This window comes from Indicator indicator, chromosome 5, assembly GCF_027791375.1.
Source record: "Indicator indicator isolate 239-I01 chromosome 5, UM_Iind_1.1, whole genome shotgun sequence".
Classification (NCBI taxonomy): Eukaryota; Metazoa; Chordata; class Aves; order Piciformes; family Indicatoridae; genus Indicator; species Indicator indicator.
In genome coordinates, this window is record NC_072014.1 from 34,973,651 (window position 1) to 35,001,072 (window position 27,422).

Genomic DNA, 27,422 nt, shown 5'->3' on the forward strand with positions numbered 1-27,422 from the left:
AACAGATTTTATTTCTTAATTAACGAAGTGAAAACTCATTAACAGAGTGAGCACAGAGAGCTTTGAGTAACTTTGAGGTGAACTATAATCTTTCCATTTTGCTACTTGAGTTCAGCTCCTCTAAATCTGCTGAATCATAGTGAAATTAACTGTGTGGAAGCATAAGTAAGAAGTAAGAAAGCAACATGATTTAAAGCCAGAAGAATGAACAGCAATTTTTTTTCCTGGAAGTCTATTTTTCCTGTGGGGGTGGGGGAAAGTATACAATGTTCCATGATGTTACAAAAACACTATTAGAATGACCATTTTGAAACGACCTACTGAACTTTGCCTGTTCAAGGTAGGAAGTAGGAATATCATTCAATGTAAATATGTTTTCCTAGTAGTGTCCAAACTGTCCAAAGAGTATGAAATTTTCACATTCTTCTAGTATTACAAACAATGCACTAACTGTGTATTATCATTTCTCTACTACACCAAAAAAAAAAAATTATAGTTTTGTTTTTCTATAAACAGCTATGATGACTAATTGCATTATCAAATGTCAACAGTTCAGGTCTCTGAATGAAGACATGAATCAAAGCTCCTCAAAGTCAATTAAAAATGCCTAAGAGGACAAGGCAGCCAATCCTGAGAGTGAGAATCTGGAAAGACATATGCTCATAGAGCTCAAATATAATTGATAACTCAGGTGAAAATGTATTTTTAAGAAAAATTCCAGTAGAAATCACTGCAGAAAAGGAGAAGCAAGTCTACTTAAGCACAGATGAAACACGCTACACATTGTCATTCATAACGCTTTTCAGTTTGCACAGTTGTACTTCAGATATGTGAATTAGAGTTAATAGGAAATGAATGACTGAAGCTCCATACATACATCTATAGATGGCCCTAGCTAGAAGCAAAAACCCTGTAAAGTAAAAAAAGTTTCAAACAGAGAGACATGTACTGTAGCAGAGAATAGTAGCATGTACTCTCTTGTAATAAGTATGATAATCAGGCACAGTCCTGTTTTGAGTGATAAAAATGCATACAGATTGGGGCGGGCTGTAAAGTTGTGTAAATTGACACAGCACCATTAACTTCAGAGTTGAAGAACCTGGCCATCCCATTTAATTGACATTTTAAGCCTGAATGAGACCAGCAGATTCTCAATATCTTGAGTAACAATTAGACTGTATCCTATATATAATGTATGAAGAACCAGTCTTCTTCTCATTCTAGCGATACAATTTGGTATTTCTGGGTGAATAAATGTAATGACAAAGAGGAAATTAACAGGTTAATAAGGAAGTCTTGATCCAAAATATTAATTCTCCTCACAGAAGGAAGACAAGCTAGGCAGTAGGCTGCAGCAGTGCTGCAGAAGAACTGGCAATTAGACAGTTGCTGTGTGTACTGTCTTTTAAAGTACAAAGAAATGATTTGTCTTTGTCTTACTGTGAAGAAGGTAAGCTGACATAAATTAGAAGACACTAATAGATGTTAGTTTCTTATTATTCACATTGGCAAGGTTCTCCATCATCTTCATAGAACACAAGTAACAACTAGAAAAATACACAGAAAGTTTTACTCTATTATTATAGGCTCCTTCAGACCAGCACTTCAAAATTAATCCCTGCAGAAATATCCAAATGCCAAACGAGCATCAAGAACACAGTAGAGCAGACACTATTCACTCCATTTCTAGTGCCCCAAATCTGCATAATGCCTTTTCGTTCACAGCTCCCTCAATTCTGCACAACAGCCTGATTCAGCTTCTCACCCTTAGGAAAAACACACAATAATAAAATTCCACTGGAAAGATACAGAGCAGAAGGAGAGGATATTTAATCATCTTTATGTACCAGTGTGACCTGTTTCTGATGAGCAAGTCCTGGCATGGTAAATGCTGAATGCTGCTCCACAGCAGCCCTGGAAAGCCACTGAACAGCATGATCACACCAAATCTTTAGTAACGTGAGCATTGCAACATAAAAACACAGGACTGCTAAATGTTGTGTAAAGCCTCCCAAAGAAATGGTGCATTGGTCATAGACAGATTTAGAACAACATCCTTGAAGATATTCAAAATTCAACTGATGAAGTCCCTGAGACAGAAGACTTCTAACCTATGTGCTTCTAGGGTATGTCTCTACACACGAAACTGTCAGTTCTTCTTGCAATGCCTACTGGTTATCAAGGAAGCTTTCCCCTCAGCAACGCCTTTAGGCTACTCTGGTTAAGAAAAGTAAGTAAACCACAGGCAAAGGTCATTTCAATGGTACTGAAGGATAAGAAAATTAAGATCTTGAAGTCCAAAAAGAGAAGAACATTGCTTGATAATCGCATTAAAATGTAAATGCCCTGAGAATATTAGGTGAAGGTATGAAATGGAATAAACTCTGAAGAGCTAACAAATTAATTTAGGTGAGTGAAAAGTACAAATGTAAATGGTTTGTACCCAGCTGAGCTCAGTTTTGTTTGTGCACTTTCACACATCTCTCCTGGCTGAAGTCCTCTGAGGATGGTGGGCCCAGATAGAGGTGGTGAAAGTCTGTCCTGTATCCTTCAGGCTCCTTATGCTACTAGGTTTTGAAGCTTTTGTTAATTTTTGTTTATTTGTTTTGTGGGGTTATTTTATGATAAAGTTTGGATCCTGATGTTGCTAGATGTGAACAGCTTTTTTAGTATTAAATAATTCATAATTATTTTAGCAATTCAGAACATACTCTTTCAGATTAACATCCAAGCTGGTTAGACATAGCAGGTGAGCATGCTGCTAAATTGCATACTACACTGAAGTCCCATTTCAAAGCTCCAGCCCTGGAATCACTCTTTCTAAGGCAATGCGGTCAGCACCTTCACATTTAACACCTACCTTTGAGCTTCCACATGCACACAGGGCTTTAGAGAATAGCTTTGTTACAGATGTACAAATAAATGCAGGCGTATTTGTACAATTGCTCGTGAACAGAGGATTCAATTTGTATCAAAACAGAAGTTTTCTGAGCATGCAGACTTGAAAAAGGAACAGACTTAGGCTGGAAATGGCTTTGGCGAAAACTGGTTTTGTTTGATGGCTTATACAGACAGCAATCTCACACGTAGAGTCTTCTAGGTATTCCACAGCTTTACTGGGTGGTGATGGGGAAGATAAAACAAATATTTTTCCTTTATCTGATCATGTGTAAATGAATGATTCAACTGCTATATCAGTGATAAGATGATTGCTAAATGGCTCTTCTCAACTTCTATCAATGGCCTGATGAAAGAAATTAACACTGACAGTGATAAGTTGTTTTCTCAGGCATTGAGACTTGATGACAAGGGAGGATTTCTTTTGAGGTCAAAATACATGTTATCAGTTGAATATTGTTCTTCATTAAATGCATTAGAGGTGTCCAAGGATTTGCCTGATATTTAAGCAACTTCTGGATTATGCTTTTGTCTTTCCAGTGCTGTGGCTCACCCCTACTGAATGCACAGGCTGTAATATAAATCAATTTGTTCACCATCTTTCCTCTGTCACTTATTCTGTTATAGTTATCTCAGTAATTTATTACAGACCTCACCTCATCTGGCTCCAGGTTTTGAGGGCTCTGTAATGTAAATGTGTTTGCTTGAATGTCAGGCTTAATGGACATGTTTTAGGATGAGGCATGTCAGACTTTATGTATTTACCAGATTAATCAGGCTTGTTTCCTTCACATCTATTTCCATTCCCTGAGAATAAGAAAACATGAATTCAACAGCAGTTTACTTTACAGAAAAACACACCCAAACTTTTAGCAGTTTACATAATGGTTGATAAAACAAAGTCTTTTGTTCATCAGAGGAGGGCGTCCAGTAGTTTTAATCCTCTTACTGGAACCTTGATGCTTATTAAACAAGCAGATGAACTGCGATTGTTTTCATTAAGTTTAGAAACAGACCAGTGGATAACACAATTAGGTCTTTCTGACAGAAAAGTCTGCTTATGATGTGTGGGGTTTTATTATCATATATATAGTTTCACAGTACAGCTACTGGGAGCTGAATACAACAGTATCAGAATACAAAGATAAGCCTATAATCTTCAGCATTTGCTATTTCAATACAAATAATTATAATGCTGACATATCATTTTAAGGCAAACCCACTTACATCTCCAACATGTTATATGTCCTGTGTTTGCTATCAGTGCGTCTGTAGAATTGCTTTCAAGTCACTAGCAACTTATCTATAAAACTTGCTGTGAAAGGATATTACTGGGTTCTACTGAAAATGCAGTTTGATCACTTTTGTTTGCTTCATATAAAACTTAAAGGAGTGGACTTTAAAAAACAATGCAACATATAAAATACCAACAACACTTCCTTTCTGGAACATTGGGCATCTAAGGGATTCAACCAAATGTTCCCTAAACAAGACAAATTTCAAAAGAGTTGATTAGAAGACAGACCTTCCTTTTTCTGACCAGACTGCCTTTAAATTAAACTGCAAACTCCTTCTGCAAGGTTGTTCTTGGAAAGCAGAAAAAATGATGATAAAGCCTACTATAAGGGAGACGATTATCAAGAACTTTAATGGAATTGAGCACTGGCCTACAGCAGAGCTACGAAAGAATTCCTTGACCTCAATGTGTGTTTTTGTTCTAGCACAAAGCAGCAGTCTACAATGCACTTTTAATGTTGTTTTGATAGCATGGAAGCCCAACCTTCTATCTAGCTAGAGACTTTTTAAAACCCTTTCAAGGATCTGAAGACATTTTCTTTGTATTATAGAAACGTCAGTTCCCATTTATTATCAGACAGATCAATTCTGAGTGTCTGTCCTGGACCTCTAATGAAAATCTGACAAAAATTATATCCAAGTCTTTCTTCAAAGTTTCAAAAAATCTGACTACATTTATCTTTATAATCTTCTGGCTCTGATTTTCACCTGAAATACTCCAAACTAAAAACAGGACCCAGTGCCACAGGTATTTTGTTCCAAGAATTGTGAAACCTTCTACTGCGTGTACTAATCCCAGCCTGCCTGAGGGAATAAACTCCCCATACAACTTCAGTAGGTAGCGTCCTGTGCTTGGAGTGGAGCAGGTAGTACCATTAACACCCAGACACATTTTGGATTGCTTCTACCGCTTCTTTCACTAACAAGTAGTTGCTCCACAGAGTACCCACAACACTCAAGCAAACTGCAGATCTACTTTTATTTATTTATTTTAATTTTACCAGTGATGTTATTCTGAGTACAAAATCTACCTCCATTGATGTTCCTGATATCAAAGCTCAACAAGTTTTGTTATCAGAGACTCACTCTGGCCTTTTAGTTTAACCAGTGGCATATTAAAGATAATATTTGAAAGCAAAAACTTTCCAGTTCAAGAAAACACTTCCTTTAGATGAACTAATTATGCTTTCATGTACTTCCTGAAATTCAGTGCTTTAGATCAGAACTATTTCTTTGATTCATTTTGGAATCATCAAGCTTTTGCACTTTCAAGGTGCTTGTATTTTAGCCATAACAGATGAGTATTATAATCAAGGAAACTGGTTTTTGGTATGACTGTTACTGTATACCATAGTATTCTCATGTGAGTTGCCTGCAAGAATGAATTTTTCAGTAGTTAACATTTGTTTGCTTGTGCCGTGGATTTTTGCCTTTTCCCTTGGGGCTGTTTATCAATGAAAACCCTTAATAGGCTACAATTAATACAATCACACTTTTCCAAGAGTGGGTGCTAATTTGAAGCAGCACTTGAAATATGAAACATTTTCTCACAAATGATTCTTTCTTCTCCGGATGTCTGGTTATTAACTTCTCTATGTAAAGGTGTCATGTGCAATTGCCTTGTAATTTTTTTCACTATTGTGACAAAGGGGAAATTCAAGAGAAACACTGACACTTTTACTCCCTTGGAAGAGTTAGAATGCTTTTTCTTTGTAAAATCAAGGGATTTTTTATGTTTACACCATAGCAGTACTGTCAGAAGCTTGACATATCATATTTGTATTCAACAGAAGAATTTTATTTATAGGAATATTTGGAGACCCTGCTGTACCTGTCTGAGCTGGGGAGTGTCTCATGGCATGAAGGGAGAATTGACCTTTTTATTATGTCCTTCCTCATACTAGGTTCTTCAGCACTTCCCATTTCATCACCCTTTCAAAACCCTACGACTTTACTGCAAAGGGCTTGAAGAAGGAGTTCTGAAGATGTCTGGACCTGGAAGTCATACTGTGAGAAGTGGGAGCACAGGTAGCATCTGTGCTGCCAGGGCCACATTTGGCAGAAGCATCCAAGGTATGACATATTTTTGTTTAATTTTTTTTTAAAATGTTTTGAATATAAGCTTAAATACAACGGAGCACAATGCAAATGGTTGCTTCATATGGCAGTGATCATGTGTTCCTGAGACACAGATAACAAGGGCAATTTTCTGTTACTGTGCATTAAGTATTCTTATATTGTTTCAATTTAGCAAATCCAAAGAGTCAGCAAAATACTTGAAGTTGTTTAGATTAACAACTGACAATAAACTAAAAACGTAGCAACTGACATTTTACACATTTTTAATACACCCAGGAGTATCTCATTATTGGAAAGTGATGAACCAGCATTGTCTTACATGATACCAACCTTGAAGACTGTTCAGCTACATGTATCTGGTTTGTTGGCTAACTGGGCAGACCTGAGGTCAATTTAGCAATTTCACAGTGAAACTACAGCAATACCTGTTCTTCCTATTCTGCAGAGAACATCTTACCTGCTTCATCATAGCCTTTCTACATTTTATGAATGTTCTGCTCCAGTTTTTTAACAGTTTAGATAAAAAACAGTAGAATGAACTCATTAAAGTACAGCTACAAAACCACGGTGATATTTATTCTCTTCAAACAACTGTATATGATGGTGAAAAATGCAGTAAGAGATGAAATAATAGCCCCGTGAAATTATAAAGATTTCAAAGATGTTCATGTTCTGGAAGAACTCCCAACACTATGAAACAGTTCCATGAAAACAACAGACCAAAAGCCACCACCATGACATGAACTGCCCTCTTTGGACTAAGGACCTGGCTCACTATCATGTGCTTGATGGCTGCAAGGCATAGCATTTATAGAGGCATCCTTCCTGCGTTATTCCCTTCTGACAACCAGAAGCTTATTAGTTAATAACAAAGAAGGACAAATTTGGCTTTCTCACATCTCAGATAATTCTCCTCAGCAACAATTTCTTTAGAACCTTCACAAGTTCTTTGTTGTGTATAATTCTGACTAAAAATTGCAAGCTGATGTGGGAAGTGTTCCAAATGAACGTTTCTTAAAGCTGCCGAGAGTTCGGGTCTTGAAAACAATCAGTATCACTTATCGCTCTATGAAAACCTTTGTATCAGAAAAATGCCAGAACCCCTAGCAAGGAATTTGGTAAAAGAATCTGAACAAGACCTAGGAAAGCTTGCTATCCACAAAGAGCAATGTGGACATACATCAGAAAAATATATCAGAAAAAGCATAGCCCGATGAGAGTGGAATAAAACACATTGCGATACTGATTTAGGACTCGCCATGCAAATGTTAACTAATTTGCTTAGACTTCTATTATTTTTATGGTGCCATTACCAGCTATTGCACATAATGTCTCCCACCACCAAAGTTTCCTCATATTAACACCTAGATCCTCTGAGCAAACTCCTTGAGTTAGTCTAGGTGGTTTGACAAGGCACAAGAGGGATATCTGTGTTGAGCCTTGAAGAGATGGCATTGTCTAGGGAAAAGAAGATGCTTTTGCAATTGGTGTATCTCAGATCACGGAAAGTTCTTTGCACAAATTTCCCAAGGGCAGCACTGCCTGGTGTCTCTGTAGCCTACAAACTGTGGACTTGCACAGACCTGGGCCACAGACCTATGTGCCATTTTACCCATGCCATCGGCCCTGAAAAAGGTGAAGAAAAAGGTCTTTACCAAAAAATTACTTTGGTGCACAGGAGGGCTCTACCCACAGTGCTGTACCCACAGTGGTGAACTCTCTTAGCTAACTGAGGGCCTCATGAACCTAAGGCACAACTCAAGTCTGACTTTGTGAAATTCCACCCAGTCTTTTCCGTATCTATTATATCTTGTCAGAGACTCATATTTGGTGCTTGTGGGAGGAGTGAAATACTAACACTCTCGAAAGCCACCTGTATGACATATTGCGGGACTCAATAACAAAGTATTATATCAAAATATATAGCAATTAGGTATGGGCCACAACCACCAACTACACTGAAGAACACCAAGGAAGCACTGGTTATTCTTGTTCCGCACACGGATTAAAAAAATTCAACCTAAACATTTAACATCAATTCAAAGTAAGTTTTGAGAATTTTGAGGCAGTGACAAAATATTCTGAACAACCTTAAATGAACAATTTGTCATAATAGAAAGTTAGTTCTTTATTCACAGAGCTCTTTTCAGGGCTAGTGCCTACCCACTCACTAAATCTTCTCAGAGTCTTACACTGAACATTGGTCAAAACTCTTGTAATTTACTTGCTGTAGTGGACCCTAGTTATAGCTGGGTTCTTAGCAAGGGAAGATTTTAGGGATCTTTTTCTGCAAGTAAGATGGCTAAAACGTGGGACTGAAAAGGATGTACAAGTCAATAAAGCATGCAAAGGCATTCAAAGAGAAATGTGTTTCAATGTCATGCCTCTGTTCAGACCCACTTGGTGGGTTCACAGGATTAGTGAAATGTAAGAGCTTCTGGATTGCAAAATCACTTACAGTGTCCTGAAAACTCTGAATCAGATTTTAACTACTGGCACAGTCTCTGCTTGTAAAGGGAACTTGCTAAAGGAGAATCTCATTCCAAGTCGGTTCCTTACACTGGTGACATACCGCTCTAATACAGATCCTAAGTAGAATTCTGTTTTGTCCTCCATTGCCTTTTAGGTATTTTAACATGTACTGAGGTTAAAAATTAGTATATGCCAATCAAAAAGCAGGGTGAATTGTCCAGGGTAGACGGTCCTACCCTCCTAAAAAGCATAGAGCAAAGGCAACTTTATTTTCAACAACAGTTTTAAGGTCTTCTGAACAGATGCCTGGTTTGTTACTCCTTCTGATTTAGTTTATTACAGTAATTATTTTCCTATACAGAATTTTATTCTGAATTTTACTAATTCAAGGCTAGACAACACTTCAGTGTATCACTATATGTATCCCACTAGTTTTAGAGGCTAAAATGATCTTTCAGAAACAGATTCCAAAGCTTGCATCACACAGATCTGCAATTGGTAATGGTATGTACTTATCTTTTATATAGTTGGATATATCTGTCTATCCAGTAACATGAACGCTAAAGTTGGGCAAACAAAGTAATGAAAATTAAATGTTGGGTTTTTTCCCCCCAGGAACTGTGATAGCAATAAAACCCAGTTTAAAACATATATTGTACCTATCACATGACTCTGACATGTAGTCCTTGTCATGGTGTCCTCCTCTTCTTCTTGCAGGTTTTCTGTGACTACTTTAGCCTGTGCCTAGTACAACAACAAAAGCGAAGAAGCTCTGTGACTCTGTTTATGTTATTTCATGGTAACTACAGAATACCTTTACAGAAATAAACCAGAGTAAACTTATAGGGCAGCCAAGAGTGGAAGTATACAGTCTACCTTATTATACTATGCCTGATATTTGAGAAAACAACTTCATTCAAAGTCACAATATACAGCAGTCAAAAATTATCCTTGGAAGACACAATTACTCAGAAAGAAAAGTCTCTTTTCTGAATTAAAATTAAAAATAAAAAAAAGAATTATGATCAGTTCTCCTTACCTCTTATTTGTTGCTGTCTAGAAATACCATGTTGCACATTCTATGCTAAAAAAATATAAGCTTAATACATGATGTGGTACCACACTAGTTTATTTTGCAAACACTGAACTTCAGTGCTTTTGTTTCCACTTCTGTTTAAAGGCATTTATTAGCTAAACAAAGAGAAAAATGCTATTTGAAAAAGCAGGGCACTCTTAAGGGTCTCTGTGTGTTACCCAAGTGTTTGTTATTCAAACCCCCTAGACAGTCTATTTTTCAGATGAAGGCATATTTTTCCTTTGTTCTTATGCTCTCCTATTTCCCAAGTGTATAGAAAATCTGAGTATTTTCCTAGCACACAGTGAGAACCCCTTCCATTACATGCCATCAGCAGCCATAATTCAGATCCAGGACATATTTTCCTGCCATACTGTATAAATCAGTCAGAAATGAAAGGTGATGAGAGGAGGAAAGCTAGCACTGCAGAAAAAATTACTTTCAACATCTCAGAGATCTTAAATTATTTGTTAATCACTCTCTGGTGTTTTAAACTACTTACAGCATATTTACAATAACCTTAAATATGTTCTGTAATCTAAATCAGTAGAATTTATCATCACTTGCATGACATATCTTCCATTATTGCATATATTCTACTTGCTTGGTTTACACAAGTAGCCCTACTGACCTCTTGTGACTAAGCCTCAGTGAGACATGAAAGGCTCGCTCTCTACATTTATAAAAGTGCATTTATAATTTCTTAATTCCAGAGATTTGATTATATCTCTTTTTTTTCTTCTGAAATGATGCTCTTCAGGCTGTGGAAAACTAAGAGGAGAGTATGTGATCATTTGGTGTCGAATTATGGGTAGAATAATTTCTCACATTTGCAGACTGCATGGCGGTCTGTGGCTTGCTGCTGCTGTGACATTTCACAATATTAGGATAGATCTCTGGGTATTCCCCAAACATACAAACTGCAGGCAGACAGTGCTATACAAAACTTCTGGCGACTTGATTTTGGTGCCACACTTCTACCTCACAAAGTAAAGCCTGTAGCTTTTCTAAACTACCAGGCTGTAATAAAATCACAAAGATGAAATGAAGCAGTGCAGCACAGAAATTATTGTATCTCACCTTAAGCTCCAGCCAAGGGCATGAAAAAGTATTGGAGAATGTGGAATATCCTTGGTGTAGGCTAAAGGATTAAGTATTTCTGTTGGCTGGCCTTTAGAGCAAAGTGCTTTTTTGATGAACACTAACGGGAAGCGTATCCCTCTGAAGGTGAATGCACAAGGCTGCCATTGGTGCAACATTGCTTTTTCCATAAATTCAGTGGCAGTCAAGCACTAACATTCTTTGCATGAACAGAAATCAGAGGTAATTGGTGCATATGTTATGGCATAATAGTGCCCCAAGTCTTTACCTGGCACATCATAAGAGAAGAGATTTAATAATAAAAAATTCAATAGGTTTTAAAGAAAAAGCTTGTTAGAAAATTAATGTATGGCCAAGATTTAAAGAAGCAGTATATATATGACATGCAGTTTTGAAATGCACACTGAACCCTTAAGACTGAATGCACTTTACATTGTTCAAAAAGTAAAAAAAAATCTTCTCAGTTTAGGGCTTTTCAAAGGATTTAGGTTCTTTTCTGAAAAAGAATTCATTTTGTCTTTTACAAGGAAAGAAAAAAAAGCATGACAGCCCATTCTACTACATGAGATTTTCAGTCACAGCTATCTCCCAGTCCTTTGCAATCTGCTTCAAAGTAAGTGGATATCAAAGAATAACTGGAAATGACATTAATAAGATGCATGAGCTTTGAATTTAAAGATTTTTCCATTGTTTTTACTGCAGAAGTTTGGAGGCCAAGATGAAAATATCACACACTGTGCAATCTTACCCTATATCTCTTTCATAAGTTAGCATTCAGAACTGGAAGCATGCTTTTAATCTTGTTATTCTATATATTCTCAGTCTTTGAGTACTAGATTTTAAAAATTTTTCTTTTGGGGATTAAGTGTCACAAAAAACACAATATGAAACTTCAAAAAATGAAGCATATAATGTAACTTAATCTGCAAAACCAGTTATAAACCACTGACTTTGATTTCCAGCACCCAAAAAGTATTGTATAGGACAGGTAACGCCTTTTCCACATGACTAAAATGTTCTTAAAAAATAAATAGTGTAATTAGCATTTCTCCACTATTTATGTATATTAAAGGTAATATTTATAGTTCTCTGATAAAATGAAGTGTGTTTCTTGTAGATATATTAAAGGCCTGATTATTATTGTTGCATTTGGAAAGACTTCACACACACACACAAAAAAAGAGGCACAGTAAATTACTGAAGCATTAGAAAATAGTAAGTTAGAAACTGCTGAAGCAACATGTAGAGGCTTTTGTACTTCTGTACAGTGAAGATATATCCAAAGCTGTCAAGACCATATTAAATGGAGCATAGTTAAACTGAGTGGCTCTGATAAGGGGCTCTGCTTTGCTATCAAAGTTCTAGATCAGTGGGATTGAATTTCCTGCATATTGCACATTTTCAGACTTTCATTCTCTCTCTTTCCTTTCAGTGACACTACAAGGACAGCCTTAGATATGCTTATAATTTGTGGTTTTATAATGCAGAAGACATCTACATTTTGAGAGAAGAGATGATGCCACAAGAGTCAGGAGGAAAAAGTTTTCTTAACACATTTATTCTGCATATGTTCCCCTTAAGTTTTTAAAAATGACCTTGCAGATGTTCTTAGGAGAGACATCTGCATTAAAATGAAAAAACAATTGCCTGAAGTAGAAGCCATGTGTGGGATACTTTAACCTTAAGCACTCTAAGCTTAAGCTAAGAGTCTTTGCTGTTCCCATTATGAAATTTGACATTTCCCATTTTTAAAATTTGTTTTACCCTTGAACCACATCTCAAAGAATTTGTATGTAAGTTTCAGATGAAATAGTTGCCCGTGCTGTACTTCAGTAACTCAGTTTTATCAAAAGTCAAAAGTAATAGCTTCAACTTCATGTTCAGTAATATTTTTGGCACAAGATTTAATTGTATTTTGTGAAAACTGTGCTTATTGTCAATAATCATCATCAACATATGGTCAAGCAAGCTATCAGGAATGTGAAAAGAATGCTCACTGAGTTAAAGCATCTGTGTTCTCCTAGTGCTTGGACTTTAAAATACCACAGGAAAGGCCCTTGCTAGGCAAGAAACTGCTCGCTACATTCTAAGGTAAATTATTTGAAGTTTTACACAGAAGGGCACTTTAGGCCACAATCCCAGACTCTTGATGCAGAAAAGTTAGCCACTCACATGACCTTTAAAGAAACAGAATCTAGCAGTTAACAGAAAATAAAATGTTTTTTTTTTTCTGAACTGCAACATTCCTACTCTCTGGGTAAATTAAACTACCAGGTATAGTTAGTAACTTATTGAAGCATAAAACTAACTATAGGACATTAATGGGGACATTTTTGTGGTACAGAGAGACATGGGTCAAATGTATGGTTTTGCTTTTGAAAGACCCTCTATTAAGTAACAAATATTCCCAAATGTGGTCAAATACTTTGCCTTTTCCACATCAGCAGTGCACATTTTAGTCTTAATGACTTCTATAATGTTCAACACTGGCATGCAATTTTCAGGGAAATGGGGAAAAAAAGGAAAAGAAAAGAAAATGGTCCTATTATTTCACTCTACTACAGTATGATTATAGCATCGTTCTGCATATATCTCCACTGGAATTGAATTGCCAGCAGAAGCAGTAGAATCTTCATGACTAGCTGTATAGTATGGCCTATGGTCAAGCTGCCAACTTTTGTATTAATTCACAATTTTCCAGCTACACAAAATCTTTCTGTCATATATAAACAGTTATTATCCTTTTTGTCTGTACTGGCAATAAGGAGCACATCCACAAATTAAAAAGAACATAAGAATGTTTTCATGTACTGAGCACTTACCAGGGTCTGATTCTGCATTTCCATATCAGCTTTTGTGTTGCTGTTTTTCTTGTGGTTTCCTTGAGAGCTGATAGAGTTGCCATGAAGAGAGGAGCCCTGGGAGCTGCCCTTTGACACGCTCCTGTAGGAAACATTATTTGATCCACTTTCTGTCTGCCGAGCTGCTTTCTTATCAACTCTGCAGGTAGAGAGTGATTCCTCTGATAAATTACATTGCCCTTCTTCAATCACTCTACTTTTCCATTCCTTTAATGTTTAAAGTAACCTCTCTGTATCTTTCTGTCTCTAGACCTTTGAGTGATAAATGTTTCTAACTAGCCTTGATCAAATCTGTCACTTGCAATTTCAGGTAGTATATCAATTTAGTCTTTCACATATAATGATTTATATTATATTTGGAACTGCTGTGGGGCAAACGTGAAAACACAGTACAGCAACTGTCAAGTTGTTCTGTGACCAAAGGTTGTGGTAGCTAGAAATACAATTAATTTTTGTTTCCAGATTACCTGAGATCATGCTTAATTCAAAACAGTTAAGGCAAAATGCAAAGCAATTTATCTACTAATTTCAAAATATCAAAATTACAGATGATGAAACCGGAGCAGGGTAGATTTAGGTTGGACATAAGGAAGAAGTTCTTCACAATGAGAGGGGTAAATACTAAAACAGGTTGCCCAGGAAAGTAGTTGAGGTCCCACCCTTGGAGACAGTCAATATCAGACTTGATCTGGCCCTGGTCAGCCTGGTCTAGTTGGAGGGAGGTTGGACAAGATGACCTTTGAGGGTTCCTTCCAACCCAATGCAATCTGTGAATCTGTGAATCTGTAATTCTGACTAGTTACCAAACATACCTATGCTGGTTACAATACATGAAGATGGAATACATTAAAACATGTACCTAATTATCCTTTATCTTTGCACAACATTTGCCTAGATTCTTGATTTCTGGAATCATTTGCATTTCTATCAACTTGGATGTAAATTCTTATTCCTTAATTTCAAAGGCTGGTTTCAAAGCTTTTGTTAACAAAGTAACAAGAACAAAATTATCATCTCATTATTAACGTTTTTTCCTGTAGAGCTTAAAGTCCTGATTGTGACTGTGCATTCTTAGTCTAAAAGGAACACACAACGAATCTAGCATATGAGCATCTGTAAAAGTACAGCATACAATACACTCCAAACTGTGTTCCCGAGTTTTACCTGTTTAGAAGCTCCTTCATAAAACTGTCTTTTGGTGAGTACGTGGCTGTGGTGGAGCCTCTGACTTTCTCATGCTCAGTCTCAGCAGCCATGTCTTGTGACGGTTTCATAATTTTGCTCTCCATTACATCAGCTATAATGTCACCGTTGTCTGCTTTCCTGTTAATTTCATTTTCTGTTTCACAGTGTTGTTCAGTCCTCTTTTTTTCTTTTCTTCTCTCTAATTTTACCTGCTTAATTCCAAATCCTGAAACTTTTACATCCTTTTTTTCTACCTTGGTTTTAGGAACATCAGTTTTTCTGCTACTCAGTGCTGGGAGCTTACTCTTCCGAAAGCCAAACCAGCTAGCTATAGAGGGCCCAGACTTTTGCTTAGCCTCTGCAGTGGGAGATTTGGTTTGTCCCTGACCCTTGTGCACATTTTCTTGGATGCACAGCATGACTTTCTCCTCTATTGTAGATTGTAGAGCCGGTGAATTCAAAACATCAGCAACCTTCTCAGAGGCTTCTGATAACTTTAAAGACATTTGCTGTCCTTCTGACTTTGTTGCTTCCAGTTTATGAGGACATTTTTTTCCTTCTGAGATTTGAAATGATGAAATTTGATTGGAAGATACAGTAGCTGATGCTTCTAACTCCAGTTCTGCTGGCAGGACACTTTTTTCACTTAGAGCTTCATGTTTAAAACATTCAGTGCTTTTCTCACTCTGGACAGATAGACTGTGTGCATGCTTCTGAGAAAATGGCTTGTTTCCTTCGCATTTTGAAGTGTTGTGAAACAAGTCTACTTTGGAAGATGATCTGAAGGGCAGTTTGCTTGGGCTTCCATGCTGGCTGTTGCAACTACTCGTATTTCCACGAGAACTTTGTCTAGAATAAGAATTTTCTGTGGTTTTAGGAGTAAATGGAAGAGTCTCTGGTGTCACTGCTGATCCAGGAATGGCCTTGATTTGAAGCCCTTCCTTGGCTGAGTTCTGCCTTGTCAGAGAATTTCCTCTATCAGAAGTGTTTGTAATAATCTGAGTCCGTACCTTTCCAAGACCTTCTGTCACAGGGGCAGATGACTTTTCTCCTGTATGAATGCTAAAACTCTGACTACGAGCTTTTGCTCCATTCATGCCCAGAGCTGGCTTCAAGTGTGACTTGTTGCTTGAAGAAACAGATCTTTTAACTAATTTGCTTTCTAATACATCTACTCTGTCGGCCACCAAGTTGCAGCTTTCATGTGAATGAGGTGATGTTGCATTGATACTAAGTCCCACAGTAAAATTATTTTTTACTTCAGTATCAGATGTCGAGTCTTTTAATCCAGCATCTGTGGCACCTCTAGTGGTTACACTTAGAGATTCATTATCCTTGTACTTACTTGAACTCACATTACTTTTGGAAGCTGCATTTATATTGTCTTTTTCCTGCTTCCCTGGCACAGTAGAGCTCTTTTGGAGAAGTTGGGGAGATTTGACAAACAATTTCAGTCCTACAGGGAGACGAGTTTTCATTCCTTTCTCATCAGAGTTATGGGCAGCATATGCAGTGTCACTACCAGAAACCTGTGTTGACATCAGGGAATTGTTTACCTGAGAGAGTAAAGGCTCACTTGTGCTTGTTGCACGACATTGAGGAGCTATGGAGAGCACATTCAGCATCTTTTGTGGCTGATCCACTCTGCTGTCACTGGAAATATCTTTTTCCCTGCAATACGTGTTTTGTGAAGAAGTTGCTTCCATTGATGGACAACCTACAGAAAAGGACCTGGCTGTTTGAAAATCAGTGTTGGAAAATTCATGATTCCTATGGAGACCCAGCTGATTAGGGCTTTTTGGGCTGACTTGCTTTGTGGAAACTTTGGAAAGTCCTTGGCATGCACTATGGGGTTGCTGAGATATGCATTTATTTTGCATAATTGCTTCTGTATTTTCCTGAAGGTAAGATAATTCAATTTTGGCCCCAGAAGATACAGTTTTTGCTTGCATTTCCTGACGAGATTGATTATGAAAGCCAGAGTTCACAGTTCCTTTTAATGGTGATGATTTCAGTATATTTTTTGCTATTTCACTGGGACCAGCTCCTCCTAATTTTACTGCTACAGGTGGTGAAGGAGCATAATTAGGTCGAATCAACAGGGATGCTGACCTGCCTGGAGGAAGGGGTGGGGATGGTGACTGGGCATCTACAGTTGCTAAATCACAATTAAAGTCTCTGGTTGGAGGTTCTCCATCGTCACTGGACTCTACAAGGTGCTGAGGCAACAATGGTGATGCTGGACTCTTTGGATAGTTTGACCCATCACCTCTGCCTGGACGTTTCAAGCCAGGCAGGATGTGGGCAGGAGGCTTTGGAACCTGGAAGCTGACTTTTGAGTCAAAACTACAAGGGGGACTTTGTGCCTTTTTGAATCTTGAAAGCTTTATAGGTGGCAGAGCAGGTGATTTTTCAAGGGCTGCAGGGCCCACTGATTGAGCTGCAGGTGTCTCCTCATTCTCCATTATTGCATTTTTTTGTGGAGAAAATTTACCTCTGCTGGGTATTTTAGTCAAGTTTGGCTTTTGAATGATTCCTACATGCACAGTGGAGCTTGAATTGGTCTTGTATGATAGATCATACACTGGCTTCACTATTTTTTGTTGTGGAGTATTTTGCAGGGTTGCTCTTCCACAGCGTGAAGATTCACTGCAGGTCATGGGGATAACTGTATTTTTATTCCCTGTATTATCTTCAAAAGTTTGTTTCTCAGTTTCATTTTCAGGTCTTTCTAAAGCAGTGTAGTTTCTAGCATTGGTTCCTGTCTGCAGATCAGTTATTCCCTGAGGTAGAAGTTCAGTGTATTCTGAACTGGACCTAGTTTGTGGCTGGTTGATTGAAATTTCATTTCTTGTTAGTGTGACAACTCCAGTTTGATGTGAGCTGAATTCAATAGGCTCACCATCCTCAGCATCAAATATTACGGTAATGCACTCCTCAGAAGAGGTCTTCTTAATAACCTTTTGTTGTTTAATGAAAGTACCTGTCTTTGGCCTAATGTCTGAGTGAGCAGATACCCGTTTTTCGTCCTTGTCAGTAGAAACAAACTCAGAATTCTCCATGACTTTGAGCGTATCAGTGGTCTTTGTGTACTTCTCAGTAAAAGGAGATGCTAATAAATCTGATGGACTTTTCTCATCACTGCTTTCTATATGCAATTCATCCAAGACTTCATTGTCATCCGTATCTGAAAGCTGAAAATTAAGATCCTTCCAGCCTGTATTAGCATGGGTTTGATTTAATTGTATCTCAGGCAGCTTCGCTCTGGTGCATGATTTTACTTCTGCCTGAAATCCACTGACAAAACTAGTCAATTTTTCAGGTCTTTCCTTTGAATTAAAATATGACCTTCTTTCTGGCAAATGTTTCCTATCAGGATCCCAGTCAAAGAGACTGTCAGAAATGCTGTGAGTTAATTTGTTAGAGTAGGTTCTGCAGTCTTTGCTTGGTACTTCCTGCAGCGAGAGTAAGGATGAAGAGTCATCATCTGCATCATCATGTGAATCTGAATCATAAGAGAAAGTTTTGTTATGTTCAATGCATATACTTCCTATTTCCATTGGCTTGCAAAGAGTCTGTTCATTCTGGCTGCCACATTTAACTCCCGGGGAATATATTCCCTCATTAGAGTTCATGCAATCTTTGTAACCCCATTTTGATATTACTGAAGGAGATTCAAGTAATATCTTTTGCTTCTGTAATTTTTTCAGCCCTTCTAAGATATGGTTTTCCTTGATACGAGTTGGAGGTAGATCATCTGCAGGACTGGAGAGGTTGCTTGGGAGCGAAGAACCAATGCTTATTCTTTTATCCCAGCACACAGATGACTGTTAAAACAAAATAAAACTCACATATTACTCACAAGTGCTGTTAATAAAAAGTGCCACCATTTTAGGAGTTGCATAGGGCATTACAGTATCATCCATTACTATTAATAGCAATGTTCTTTTTTAATAAAGGATTTTGCAGTGGTGTGAAGGCTGCACTGCATTTAAAACTTGTAGGAAGAACAGTATTAATGGAAGGATTAAGATAAAGAAGAACAGTTTGGATTGTGAAAGGCAGAATAAATGGCAGAATAAATGAAGAAACTGAGCAAATTGGAGTGATAAAGAAATTGTTAAAAAAAAATTAAAAGAAGAGAGAGTAAGAGGGAGGGAGACATTGAGGAGAGAACCCTTACTAAGTTTACTGATAACCATTTTAAGCACAAAAGAAAAAAGAAAGTAAAAAAATATTTTTGAAACAGGCAGCTTTTCAGTTATTCTTATTTCAGATGAGTTTAAGCTATAAACGAAGAAAATTAATTTGATTTACCCTTTTGCTGCATGTCTTTCCATCATTCCAAGTATAGGAGGAACCACTGGAATATTCACTGCAAGCACTTGAGAGGGAGAGCTCACTACTACTGCAGCTGCTCCGGGGATACAGGCGGCTAGGACCTGTCATATTTAATTGACTCTGGCATTTCAAGGCAGGTATACTGGATTTCACATTCTGCTGGCATTCCTAAAATAGAAGAAATAGAAATATCTTATGGGTGGAGAAAGATCATTTACCCTTCCCTTGATTAAGAAAGACAAAGAAAATGCAAGTAAGCTACTTAAACCACCCTGTTATGTCATTAGTGTCTGGTGCATTTAATATAGAGAGCCAAATAAAAATTGCTAACATTTTTATTTGTCGGGGGGAAATCCACAGTCCTCCATGTTTGCTTCTTTATTCTTCAAGCAGCATTCTTCTCTTCTTTTGCTAAAGATTATTCTGAGTCTGTTTGAATTATGCTTTGTACATAAGCAGCATGCACCAGTAAGATACTGAAAACAAAGTTATAAGAATACAAGTACATCTTGACAAGTGCATTATAGCCCCACAATGTAACAGATGAGGCTGTACTCCCTGGACAAGGTAAATTAATTTAGTACCCCAACCAGAATGTCCGCTGAGAATGGAATCTCTCCATTACAGTCTAATTTTGGTTTCCTATCTAGTTCAAAGCTTTGTCTAAGAAACTCTCTGACGTAGGACAATCCATCTTTGTGTCGCTTGCAGACAGCTGAAGCCTCTTGCTTATGCAATTTATTGACACTTTACGGTTGCCTTTAGTACTTGTGTAGTTATCGCCCCTCTCCAAATGCAATTTCAGCTGACTGTGACTAAGTGCCAGCTTTGAGTAAGAGAGTAATGAAGAGCAGATAGCACTTTAGGTTAAATATTAAACCTCTGCAGGACTATCTAGGATGCCTTTAATTTGTTTTCAAACTAATACTCTTGTGTCTAACAGTGTTAGAGTTTCTTTAATGTTAAGTGTCTGCACCATTCTGTTATGCTCTTCTCCACTTTCCTTACAGAATCAGATATCTTTTTAATTACCAGGAACACCAGACAGAGTGACATGACTGTTTTATAAAACTTTGCTTGGGATTTCATTAAGACAAGGTCAAATAATATTTATTCATTTTTGTACGTAGATATACCCCAAGTTAATTTTGCTTAGATGGAAATGTAACCTTTCCATTCAGGAAGACACAAGAAATCTAGTTATCGAAACCACAAAACAATTATGAAAACAGTGTATGTAGTAGACACAGCTTCTTCATGCAAATCTCTGGAACACTGCTCAGTTTGTAGGCATTTTTTTGTTGTTGGCCTGCTAATTTCTTCCATTTATTCCCCCCGTCTTCCCATTTATTACTACTAGGGTTGAACCTTTTTTCAGTTAAATGGAAGAGAGCAGAATTTTTACTGCTGAGGAGTTCATCAGTACAGCTGTTCACTGCTCAACTGACATAATAATGTTCTGTTTTTGACAAACCTAACTACAGGGCAAATCATTATTCTCTGTCACAGGCAAAACCTATGAACGGGAAAATCATTTAGAGGTAGCAAGAGCACATTTCACCTTTGGGAGTTATTGGTACATGTTCTCCTAGGAAGTCAAATGGATGCAGGAGGAATAGCCTTTAAATCCACTGGCTCTGGGAAGAATATATCTTTCAACATCAGAGGCAGGCCGATGCCTGTGTTTTTGGCTCTGAAGAAGACTTTCTCACTTTGTTGAGACAAATTACTCTTTATTTCTGACATCATGGTTCCCAAAGGAGACCCTCTCTCATCAGCTTCCTCAGCTATGACGCTGTCATTTCCCTGTAAGGTTGACTGTGTAAAGGCCAATGGCAGCATCTGCTTGTTCTGGCTATTTCGCTGCCTTTCAGCTGTGGCATTGGGAAAACATGTCACGTCAAATTTCTGCCCTTTATACTAGGGTATGTCCTAGTTATCATAGTGTTTAAGGGAAGGATGTCTGCAAAATCTTTTTCTATAAGGATCTCCTGTAGGAGAAAAGAGGAGATCACAGCACACTAATGAGTACTGCCTTCCTTTCCTGTCATCTTCAGCTAGTCTGAGAGCCTTTCCATCCCCTCACTTTGCTTCCTTTGCACCTAAAGAGAAGAGAAGGGCATTTGGTCCTAGAGTTTTAGCAATGGGGAAAATTGAGATATCTAAGCAAAGCAAAACAACAGCATGTTACAGTAATCATTTTTCTTGTTTGAGAAGTGAGGAAATGTGCAAAAACTATCAGATTCTGAAGCAGGCTATGCATCCAATTCATGGATTGCATTCAGATCACTAAAGAGAGAGTGAAATTTTCTCCTGCAATTTCCCTTTATTCTCTAAATTATCCAAGAAAGTACTCTGAATAGTATATTTATGGTGCATTAATTAAATATATTTAACTTGTGTATGAGTCTAATAACTAACACGGGGAAGTGTTAATTTTTTTGTAATCATGACTCTTAAGTCATTATTTTTAATAAAACTAGAGTAAAAAAGGTCTGAATTTAGTATTGTAATTTAAATACATCATTTTCCCTAGAAATTTGAATGAATCAGTCTATTAAAAACACAAATTTCTGTATCAGAAAAACCTTACCTGAAGGCTTAATTACATATCATGCAAAGGGTCGTAAGCATTTTGGTGACTATTTGAAACAAGGCTTTTTCATTACAGTATGTATTACAAAGGAGATTACATTTTTGTTGAAACTACAATGCTTCAAGATCAAAGGCACGCACAGGTCCAATGTTCTGCTCTTGTCCTCTTTGTTTCCCTCTATCTTTACGTGACTTTTGTCTTTTAAGCTACTTTTCTCTTTGACAATGAAACATGAAAGCCACACTGGCTAACGTTTTGCCAAATAAGCACAAAGCTAACCCCATCTGAAAAAAAAAATGCAGAGCCCATGAATTTTTAAAAGTTCATACATAATATATCATAAAAGTAGGATGAATAATATGTTGCATGTGCTTTAATAAAAAGCTCCTTGACCATTTCTCAGAGATTCTGAGATGTAATCAATACCCCAAAAAGGTATACTGGGGACACTGCTAGGATTTACGCTTTTTTTGCACCGAGTGACACTATCTGCTTACTATATCAACTGAGGACACAATATTGAATTTCAGAGAACAGAAGGAAGAAGGAGTATTATTATCTGCCTCAACAGTGTTTCAATTCAGAATCAGCTTTATGGCTCATCCCTGACGTTAAAGGCCAAGAGAAGGGTTCTGAAGAGGGGTACAAGGACAGCACAAAAAACTCACATGAATCTGAGCATCAGCAGTTCGAGATTGCATCAGGCTTCTGTTTCGTTCTACTTCTGAAAGCAAATCCCCAGATGAGAGGTCTAAGATGCGTGAATGGAGTTTCTGAGGGGCAGAAAGGAATAAGCAAAGCATAAGCATTTGTCAAATATGTAGCAGATCAGCATTTTTAAAATTCCAAACTCTGCTGTTAAATTTCAAGGGAAATGAAGACCCTGAGGTAAAAGAGGATTTGCTCTAATTTGAAATGTTGCTCTTTGTGCTTACTTTGTCCAAGACTTCCTGTCTGCAGAAGAGATCATTCTTCATCCAAAACAAACTCTACTTTTATTTCCAGTCACTGTTTTGCAACTTATCATTACTTCATATGCAACAGTGACAAATAAACAGGAGTTCCACCATTATCCACAGAGTTTGACAGGTTTCAGGAAAAAAGCATAAAAATGTACTACAAAATTAACATTTATAAATCAATCAACATGTAAATGTTGTTTTATTTACGAGCTGTTACACCTTGAGTGAATGATTGTAAAAGTGACCCTATTTTAAAGCAGCATTGATCTGCTGAAGGCCTCCTTTGCATGCATTTTAACTCAAAGTCATTAATGTCATCTGTTAGGAACAATTAATGTGAATAGAAAATAATTGCATCAGGGAACTAGGGACTCTGAGGATTTTGTGCATTAATATTCACATGCTGTTCGATTATATACACAGTGGTTTTTTCAGCTTTGCTTGGAAGGATGGCTAAGCCTGTGCCTTTTCCTCTGTGTTTACCTGTATTCTAATTACTAAGGCTTTCAGTTTGCATTAAGCCTGACTTGGTTTAATTGCAGTTTCAATAAAATCCATGATTTATGTGAATGCCTTGGCTGATGGCTTCAGAAGAAGAAATACCTGCACTCTTGTCAGTCACTGGACCAACATATCATGTAACAGGCAGTATGGATCTGACTCACAATCCATTGAAATCAATGGAGAAGGACTTAAAAAAACCCAACAAACAAACAAAAGGACTTTGGATCAGGCTCTTTTCATTTTCCCATTAATTCTCCGTGCTTGGAGAGAGAGACCACATCTATGCCCCCTTCAGCACCAGGGAGCTCAGCTTGGAGAGACAAATGGTACAGATCCTGCTGGGATGCTTTGCCAAGGAGACCTGGGAAGGATGCAAACCATGAAGACTTGTCAAGGCTGCATGAGTGGCAAACCACCACACAGATCTAGAAAGCTTGGTCAAAGAGGGAAAAAAGAATTTGTAGCCACAAAAGCCCATCCACACTGGCAAGACAGTTCTTTGCAGGGCCCTGAAATGTCAGTCACACAGTGCTTTATATCCAGTTATGCCTCAGCCCACTCTCTTGGTACCAGTACAGAAATTCACCTGTTAGATAACAATGCAGGAAGCCATTCCTACAGCCTTTGTTATCTGCATGCTGTGCTTTAGGTATCTATTCCAGATAATCTTGCTTTTTAAAAACAAAACAAAACAACAACTAGTAATTATAAATTTGGGAGTAATTTTGTAAGAGTTGCACATTCACCCAGGTTTCTTCAGGAGGTATCTGTTGCAGACAGATCATGGAAAAGATTTTCAGTGATCAATATTCTCTCTAAACATGCCCAGTATATTGTTGAACAGATTTTAAATGCTACAAGTACTCAGTATCCCTGATACTTTTAATTATTAATATTAACTGCATCCAGGCTATGTGTTTTTTAACATCAGTGATGCCTATTGCCAAGTTATTCAGCATGCATCTTTCAAAGTGTTACTACTAGAGTTACTGTCAAGTGTTTGCTCGACTTAAATTCCAGCTAAACTGCCTTCCCAGACTCACAGTTTTACTGATTTAGTATGTGTGTTATTCTTGACAATAATTCCAACTGCACTGTTGAACCACCAGAGAATTGCACTGTTTTCAGAATCAGGAGTCACCAGCATTAGGAACAAGTGGTGTATTTGATATTTGCAGAGGAATTAACTACTTTCTCCAGTTAAACCAGCCACCTGATTTTTTACTCCACAGATAATTTAGGGGAAGTTACTATAGCCAGATCTGTGCATTAGAGGTCACAACTAGGGACACCCAAGATGGATGAACATTTATAGTTGTACAGTTAATTTCTCAGAAAAAAGTATCCTAGAAATAGTGCTACAGGAGTTTTACACCTGCAAAACTGCCTATTTTCCCAGCAAGGCATTTTAGATATTTCATTACTTAAAAGGCAAAATATATGCATCACAATATGGAAAACTAACTATACTCAATTAATGTCACCTAATGGAGTTTAGCCTGCTGCTGCTATTGTCCACATCAGACAGAAGAGCAGAGATTAGCCAAATTGAAACAGGCAGTAAACAGAAACCATTTTTGGCCAGTGATAAGAATCCCAGCAGAGCATGCTGTAAATGGCTCAGAGTTACAGGGGTCTCTCCACACTGACTCAGTGTCCAGGAGAGCTGGGCTGCATATGGGTCATGCTGTGTTTGAATCGTCTTGGCCAGCATTAAATGCTTTGACTCTATAAAACTCATATAACAAAGGTGAATCAGCAGACTAAAATGATTAACAAAGGAGTAAAGCGTGTTCTCATGATGTATAACGTGATTATATTTCTGTATCAAACAAAAGATCATCACATTGGGAATATTCCTCCCCACACATATGCAAATAAACAGACACACAGCCAGCATAATGAATAGCATTAAACAGCATAATAAAGTTTGAGATCATTAATTAAATATAGTTGCACGGCACTGAAGCAAGTCATCCAATTACAAAAGAAAAATTATAAGAAATTGGTTTTTTTGGTTTTTCATTCTCCATTTTCTAATTAAAAAATGGGAAAAACTACTATTTGTTTAAAAAACCCAACCAACCTCATTAATAATCCATTTAAAGCCAAGTAGCAGATTGTGCTAACTGTGTATCTTGATTCTGATTTCTTTTCAGATACACAAAATGTACTGTGTCCTTTATGGTTATTTTCAGATGACAGTCATGTAACTAGATCAGAGAGTTACTGCTGCCTTGAAAACTGTACAATATTAAAATCACTGTTGATGTTATCACGATGCGATGCAACAAAAGGTAGACCACAACACAGAATGACTTCCACAGAAAGATCTCAAGCAGTTTAAATGAATATTTAAATATGAAACTGAGGAGTTGCAACAATAAATCCAAGCCAACCATTTCCTGGTGCACTATATAATGAAAAGGGGAAACTGGGCAATATTTGTACACGGTGGGGAATGTCTGGGCACTTCTGAATGCCCGAAACCATCAGAAGCACTGGACTGGAGAACAGAAAACCCTTATAAAGTGAATGCAGCATGGGATGGGCCAAATTGCTTGGAAACTACCCCGTACTGTGTTCTGCAGGGGCAGGCACAGACTAAAACCAACGCTGATAGCATCTTAGCTAGACTGGAGCCATGGCTCTACAGAAAGTGGGTGCTCAGAGGCACAGAGGCCAGGGCAGAGCAGAAAGGGCCTCTCTGTGGCTGCCTGTGGCCAGTAACAGAAAAGCTCCTCCTCCACCTATGAGACTGATACAGAAAAGGCTGTGCTCTTTGTGGCTCAATGTCAAGATTAACTGTGCAACCTACATAAAAAATAAAAACAAAGTAATTGATAATTTAGGTGGAAACCTATTATATCAAGTGCAATTGGAAATACAATTATCTGGCAGGCAGATAACCAATCCATCAAAAAGGAGGCCAGTTCCCTTTCCCCCAGCAGCATCCCTATTAAGGCTTTCTGGGAAGATAAAAGAAGGCTACTACCTGCTGGCATAAGGCAATATTAGAGAGACTCCCTTAACTATTGTGTCCATTGACTGTATCTGTGCAGAATATCTATCAGTTCCCATCTCCCTTTTAAAACATCTAATGGCCTGCAGCATTGCTAGAACAATTGTCAATGAATTATGCCAAAGTGTACACAGCTCTCCAATACTGGATGAGTTAATTGCTATTAAATCAATGGGCTTTGCTTTACTCACATGAGCCAAAGTTTATCACTCACAAGAAAGAAATTCTCCCCCTCTGTAGGTTCTAAGGCCTCATTTTCAACCTGGTGCTTCATGCTAGAGCTATAAATGTTTGTTTGGTGTGTGTGGCCTCATCCCATCTTTGCCATTATCTAGGACATCACAGACCCAAACAGGCTTACTCTGGATTGCTATCCTATAATTTGACCATTGTAACTCGACTGGCAGGGAATAAATCTTCTGCAGCCTTCACACCCCTCATTTTTAATAATTCTCTTCATGAAAAAGATTATGCTCAAGTCAGCAACACTCAACTCAACAACTCAAGTTGAATTAAATGAGTTACATCTTAGTAACCACCAAAAACATGCAAGAAAGAAAAAAAAGAAAGGCAACAGAAGAATGCTGATGTGATGATCATAAGTGTAATACAGGCTGATGAAAGACAAGGGCTCTTCCTAGGTGACTTTTTCCACAATCAGCTGACCTGTCTCACTTTCCCTGCTCCCTTGTTCATCTTTAACTGTCATAGCCATCACAAGCAGAGTGCAGCTATGAATTAATCACATCAAGTATCCAGCTTTAATTTCAAAGGACTTACAGAAACAGTACTCTACACTACATTTCCATTACACCATAGAAGACAGCATACCAAAGAAAGGAAAAAAAAACTCCAATGATTAGATATGAAGTTTATGTAGTTGTAGTTTATATACAAGTTAATCTTTCATGAAACTAAATTTAATTTTTAGTCCTTAGATACATTGCAGGGTGAGTGTTCAGCTGAAGATGGGAGAACATCTTTCACCTAGGCCATCAAAGTTACCTAGATTAAGAACACACAAAGTATG

General features: G+C 37.6%; 1 protein-coding gene across 1 annotated transcript in view; it reads right to left on the minus strand.

The window, feature by feature from the left end:
- NCKAP5 (NCK associated protein 5) overlaps positions 1-27,422 on the minus strand; it is a 362,638-nt gene that overhangs the window by 42,149 nt on the left and 293,067 nt on the right. The window contains exons 10-14 of the mRNA XM_054381294.1: positions 22,573-22,677; positions 19,285-19,476; positions 14,947-18,794; positions 13,744-13,921; positions 9,405-9,483 (exon numbers count right to left, since the gene is read on the minus strand). Of these exons, the coding sequence (XP_054237269.1) occupies positions 9,405-9,483; positions 13,744-13,921; positions 14,947-18,794; positions 19,285-19,476; positions 22,573-22,677 (4,402 nt within the window). The remainder of the gene's footprint in view (positions 1-9,404; positions 9,484-13,743; positions 13,922-14,946; positions 18,795-19,284; positions 19,477-22,572; positions 22,678-27,422) is intronic.